The sequence below is a fragment of the Prunus mume genome, linkage group LG2, assembly GCF_029339155.1.
Source record: "Prunus mume cultivar Tortuosa linkage group LG2, ASM2933915v1, whole genome shotgun sequence".
NCBI lineage: Eukaryota > Viridiplantae > Streptophyta > Magnoliopsida > Rosales > Rosaceae > Prunus > Prunus mume.
Genome location: NC_142699.1, coordinates 44,934,461 through 44,940,641, shown reverse-complemented (window position 1 = coordinate 44,940,641; position 6,181 = coordinate 44,934,461). Strand labels below are relative to the sequence as shown.

The window sequence follows — 6,181 nt, the reverse complement described above, 5'->3', positions numbered from 1 at the left end:
GAATCAGATCAAATAAGGGGAGTAGTTGATCTGATTTCTATTTCTTAATTACCCTATCTAAGTTCCCTAATTCATGACTTCTTCCATTCATGATAAGTAAATCATGTTATTATTTCCAAATCCCATCAAGTTCGTACTTTTTTAAAGCTATATGATGAAGTAGTTGTATGTGAGAAATGGGTTAAGTTGGAAAAACCAAATCTCCTTCTCTTTCTCTGTATACACACAAGTATATAGAAGTGTTTGACACGGTTTCGTTCAGCTTCATATATTCTTATCTTTAATTAATTTATTTATTTTTAATTACCGAGTAAAGTGGGGGTAACCTTTTCTTTAAACAGTTTGAAAATCAAGAAAAGATATTTCATGGTGAGGGTACCGGTACCAAATAAGAAATTCTGGAGGTGTTTCAGTTGAGGTTCTTGACTTGGGTTTTGGCCTCTTTAGACTTGGAGGACACCAACCAAGAAAGACAAGCATTTGAAGAGTCCCAGTTTCTAGATGTATATTTACACACATATAAATTGTATGATCACTCTCATGGTTTTGAGAGAGATCATTCACTTGGCCGATCAGAGAAATATCAACGTTCTGTTAATTTGTTGAAGCTGTAATGATGAATTTGGAAAGAAGAAGCCATTGAAGAAGAAGCTTCCATATTCATTCAAAGTTTTGGGAGACCTTTACTTTTCATCTCTGAATTTCAGGTAACTTCACGGAAAAACTCATTCATTTCCTTTAGTCCTATCCTACGTTAATGGTTTCTAACACCAGTTTACAAACCTCTTTTCCGGGAAAATTATTGGTAAACTGTTTCTTAATTTCGTATCGTTGAATGAACTTCATGATCATATTTCTTGATCTCAAAGTAAATTGTTAATTAAGGTGTAAATTTATGCTCAAATTTCTTTCCAACATGCATGAAATATCAATGTTATATATTAAGCCCTTAATTAGAGTTACACGTAAGGTAAAGCTTTTTATATCATCACGCGCATGTTGTAGTGGTTAAACAAAACCACTCCACAATTAATGGCTTGTGGTTTTGTTATTAGAAACAAAATCTGATGTAATTTAATTTGGAGGAAATGTAATTACTCTATTTAATAAGAAAAAAGGGACACCTTACCAAATATATATTACAATCATGCAAAACTTAATTTCGAACTCTTACCATGTAATATTGCTCTCTCTCTCTCTCTCTCTCTCTCTCTGTGGTTAGGTTGATTCTGGGTTTTGGTCATCTCTCTTAAATTTGCGTGAACCCTGTGGTTAGGTTGATTCTGGGTTTTGGTCATTCCTTAAATTTGTGTGATTGGTGCAGCTTTTTCACTTTTGTGAGTAAGACCAATATATCTTAAGAAATATATATATACATGTTGGTGAATTTGCTCAGCTTGCAGCAAAATTTTGATTTTATTATGGATTTATTACTTATTTGGGCAGGTCAGAGATGGGCAGCTCAATGGTTCTCAGGTACACCCTAGTTTCCATGATGGTGATTTTAGCCTTGAGGACACCAGAAATACAAGGACAATCCATTCCATCCATTAACTTTGCACCCCCACAAGTCCAAGCAGGTGAGCATGCATTGATATCATATGTTCCTTTCTTTTCTTTTCTTTTCTTTCCTTTTTTTTAATATATATCTTTCAAAGTAGTTAGTTTCAGGTTTAAAATAATGAATTGACATTTGGAATGAGTTAAAAGTAAATTGGAGTTGGGATTAGAAATTACAATAAAGCTGGATGAGGCCGAGAAACTAATGCATGTCGTCTTCTTTTTTTGGTTTTTTTGCTTTTAATGGCAATCCTGCCTTGGCCATCTTAGCTATTGCAAGTCAAGCAAGACTAGCTAGCCAAAAATGAAAAACATGATGGTAGGTAAAAAGAAAAATTTGATTTGACTACAATATTTTCTACAAAACAATATTTTTGTAAAAGACTTATAACTTAAGTGATTCCCTGCATTTGAGGAGTGTTCAATATATTTGTTTTTGTCTAATCTCTCCTCGCCTTGGCGGTTTAACCCTTTTGTTCAGCCCATGCCCTCTCTTTCCCCTCTAACCCTACCACTTTTGCAAGCAAAATTATCAATTTTAAATTTCTCTGGTGGGTAGAAATAATAGTTTTTTTCTTTTATTAAAAAAAGTCAATGAAGGGAAGACAATAGAAGTGAGGGAAAAGTAATGTATAAATATAAAACATAACAGTAATAAAATATACAATTGTTGATTTTGGGGTTGATTTTGAGTGTGGTTCTATGTTTAAATAGTGTTTGAGTTTTTTTTATAAATACATGTCTAGAATTGGGTTTATTTATAAATTTGTATAATAATTATTACGCCCTAAATTTCATTTGAAATTTCGACTGAGGCTGATTTTCATGGGATTAGACCAGATTAGAGGTCACGGAAAATTATCAAAATTTTTGAAATTCCAAAAGACAGTTCTATTATGATTCCAAAATTTCAGAATTTCCATATGCCCTTCAAATTCAAAGTTTCAAGTTTCCAAACATGAAGAAGAATAAAAATTGAAACAGAAACTCAATGACAAAACCATGCAAGGAATTACAATTCAATGGAATCTTTGTAACTTCCTTAATTTTCTTCTCAGAGAGCAAATTGATTCAGGCAAACAATGCATCAGAGCCCATGAGACAGTCAGATAACACTGTGAGAGTGGATCCTTTAGATAATTTCAACAAATACAGAGGAGGATTTAACCTTACCAACAAGCACTACTGGAGTGTAAATCTCTCTCTCTCTCTCTCTCTCTCACAATCCAGAATTAATTAGTAAATTGACTTTGATGGTGTTGTTTTGTGCAGTCAACTGTATTTACTGGAGTTCATGGATATGCACTTGGGGTGCTGTGGCTTTTGTGTGGAATTTTATATGGATGCTTCCTTTTAGCAACCAGACTTTGTTGTAAAAATAGGAAGAGTGGAAAACTGAAGAAAAGACAACTTTGTCATAAGCAGTGTTACCTCTGGCAGTGGCACATTTTCCTTGTCATATTCTTCACACTCTTTGCAATGTAAGTCATTCAAACTCTGCACAATTTAAGACCGAAATTAACCATCTTTTGCTTAAATTTCATATCCAAATTCTGTTTATTTGAAATGGAACATCAAGTTTCTCAATGTTTGTAATTCTATGAGACTAACAAGCAACATCCATGCAGAGTGGCATTCGGATTAGTTTTAGGGGGCAACGCGAGATTTCATTCGCAAGCAAAATCTGTGGTGAACATTATCATAACCACTGCAGATGAAGCATCAGGTACCATATACAACACAACAGAAGCAATGAAAGAAATGAGAAACAACTTAGATTCAACTGGAAATACTGTGGTTTCAAGCTTCCTCACCTCCACATCCCAGAAACTTGATACTGGAGCTGCAGATATAGAAAGGCAGGCTAAGAAGAACAGGCGTCTGATTGACAAGGGTCTCAAGATAGTGTAAGTAATCTTTTAATTCCAAAGCCTTCACAAATCCTAAGTTTCAACCCAATCTGAATCAGTGCATGTTAATAATAATAATGATATATTTGTGTCTGCAGGTATATAGTAACCACAGTGGCTATTTCCTTGAACTTGGTTGCAGTGATTGCTCTGTCAGGTGGGTGTGTGAGTTCATTTGTTTGCAAGTGTGTGTGATTTTTTATCGGTGGCTGTGAACATTATGGAGCTTAAGTAACGTTGAAATATTTCATCTGTAAATTGCATGAATTCATGAATCATTTCATCTGTAAATATCACTGAAGTTGTATTCTCCCTGCTGCAGTGTCTGGATTTTTGAAATTACAACGGCTAGTTTACATGTAAGTGTAGAATCTAAAAGTTGATTTGAACATGGAAAATACTTATATTCATTACTGGAGAACATTCAAATGCAATTTTTCCTAATGCTTTTGCTCTCTTGCAGGCTCATTATACTATGCTGGTTCTTAACTGTTTTGTGCTGGATATTCTTTGGGCTGTATTTCTTCTTAGCAGAGTATGTCCATTTCTTTTCCTTTCCTGAAGTAATAATATATTCTCAAAGAGAATTTAGTATGGCTCCATAAATGAAGCAACAAGAAGCAGTCCAGGCAAGAGGTTGGAGAGTACTAATTGGAAAGAAACATCTCATTCTATTTCAGGTTTTCAAGTGACACATGCACAGCTCTTGAAAATTTCCAACAGAATCCCAACAACAACAGCTTGAGCTCAATCCTCCCCTGTGATGAATTGCTTTCAGCAAAATCAGTCCTAAATGATGTTGGTGCGGGGATCTACAGCCTTGTTAATGTGGTAAGATTGATTCGTGTATTTTGGTATCGAAGGAACAAAGAAATAACTTTTTTCGAAGTTGTGGAGAAACATTTCATCCCTTCCAATAACCTTAAAATTTGGTACATCAGATTCATGACCTTTTTTTATGTTATTAATCATAAAATATTTTAAGACATGAAGTTTGTCAGTCATGAAATGTTGAAACCAAGCATATGATTTACTCAAATATAATGGGATCAAAATGAAAGAAGGAAATGAATTAAGTCATTAAAGAATGAAAAGTAACAGAGAACCAAAGGCAAGCAGATAATAGGGGCCAATGCTCTGACTGATCAACTTTGCATTGAAGAAGCAATTGTTCAACTGCAAAAGGACACTTGTGACAAATTATTAGATACTATACTTACATCATACTAAGTACTGGTAATTCTTAAATTTTTACTGTTGGTAAATCTTCAGGTGAATGCAAACATATCATCAGCACAAGGAACATCATCTCAAAGTATAGAATATGTCTGCAATCCCTTCTCAGAACCACCAGAGTACAATTACCAGCCAGAAAACTGTCCGGCTAATTCAGTACGAATTGGAGACATCCCAGAGGTATGCTAAAAAGAAGTTCAAAGATTTTAATCAAGCTCTTATGTTTTCCACACTTCAAACTTATTACTACTTTTTGAATAATTCACTATTTCAGTATGCCTGTTGAATCCTTGTCTGTGTTTAATGTTGAAGGTCTTGAGGGAACTTAGTTGTTCAGATGCCAGCAATGGAACCTGCGAGAATGGAGTGCTCATATCGGACAGCGATTACAAACTGGTGGAGCTTTACACAAGTTCCATACAAAATCTACTAAATTCATACCCGGGAATGGAAAGTCTAGTAGAATGTCAGACAGTGAAGGATGCTTTCTCTGAAATCCTTGTCAAACACTGCAAACCTTTGAAGCGATATGTTAAGATGGTTTGGGCGGCAATGGTCTTTCTTGCAACACTAGTGGTGCTCTTGGTTCTGTTGTGGACAACACAAGCCAATCATGAGCAGAACCATCATTTGGCAGATGGTTCTGTGAACCCCCATACTGCAGCAGTAATTAAGCTGGAGTTAAGCATAGCTACAGGAATTAAAAAGAACCCAAATCCTAGCATAGTTTAGAATATAGCAACACATACTCAAATCTAAGTATGGAACAAAAAGCGCAAGCGAGTTCCAACAAAGGTTTTAGTACAGGACAGACTAGAGAGATACAAAATTGCACATACACTGGCAGAAATTAAAAAACACAGAAAAAAAGAAAAGGAAAAACAGGCTCTGGTGGAGGATTAGAATTTGGTTTTGGTGCCAGAAATCAGGTACACAATTCTATCCTTCATTAATGTATAGTTCACCAAATATACAAATACACATTTGCAATCATGTGCATAAAACCACACAGAGAGGCCATAATTGGAGAGTCAAACTTGTAACCTCTGTCTCTGGACTAGCTCTAGTTGTCAACTTCAGAGCCTCTGGGTATAGAAATTTGTAGAAACAATCTATTTCATTCTTTTTCAACTTTTCTGAATACAAACAGAAAGAGAATTTATCTTTTTTTATGATATTATTTTCTTTGTATGTCCTTTATTATTATTATTATTATTATTATTATTATTTTAATGTATTGCTTGTGGGGACTTGTAGTTACAGTTGTTGAGAGGGTTTAATCCTACACTTAAGGCCATCCCTCGTTCATTGTATAAAATTAAGGGCTTTTTAGATATAGGTCCATTTTCATCAAAAGATATAATGAATGTAGTCCACATGCTCTCCCTTTTCAATTGCAATCCACTCTCACCAAGTAAGCAATTAGTATGTCCATAAATTTTAAGGAATTTACAGTATAAATGGAATTATATCAA

General features: G+C 34.6%; 1 protein-coding gene across 2 annotated transcripts; it reads left to right on the top strand.

The window, feature by feature from the left end:
- The first annotated feature begins 250 nt into the window (after window positions 1–250).
- LOC103322290 (uncharacterized) lies at window positions 251–5,897 on the top strand. Of its 2 annotated transcripts, none has more exons than XM_008224194.2 (11): window positions 251–707; window positions 1,447–1,580; window positions 2,619–2,752; window positions 2,833–3,041; window positions 3,189–3,467; window positions 3,569–3,627; window positions 3,793–3,829; window positions 3,934–4,005; window positions 4,151–4,301; window positions 4,743–4,886; window positions 5,019–5,897. In XM_008224194.2, exons 2-11 carry the CDS (start codon window positions 1,454–1,456, stop codon window positions 5,436–5,438), a joined length of 1,632 nt encoding a protein of 543 aa, XP_008222416.2. In that variant the 5' UTR covers window positions 251–707; window positions 1,447–1,453; the 3' UTR covers window positions 5,439–5,897. The 2 variants fall into 2 exon arrangements, with proteins under 2 accessions (XP_008222416.2, XP_016647312.2); XM_016791826.2 differs by lacking the exon at window positions 251–707 and adding an exon at window positions 1,230–1,337.
- Window positions 5,898–6,181: the final 284 nt, after the last annotated feature.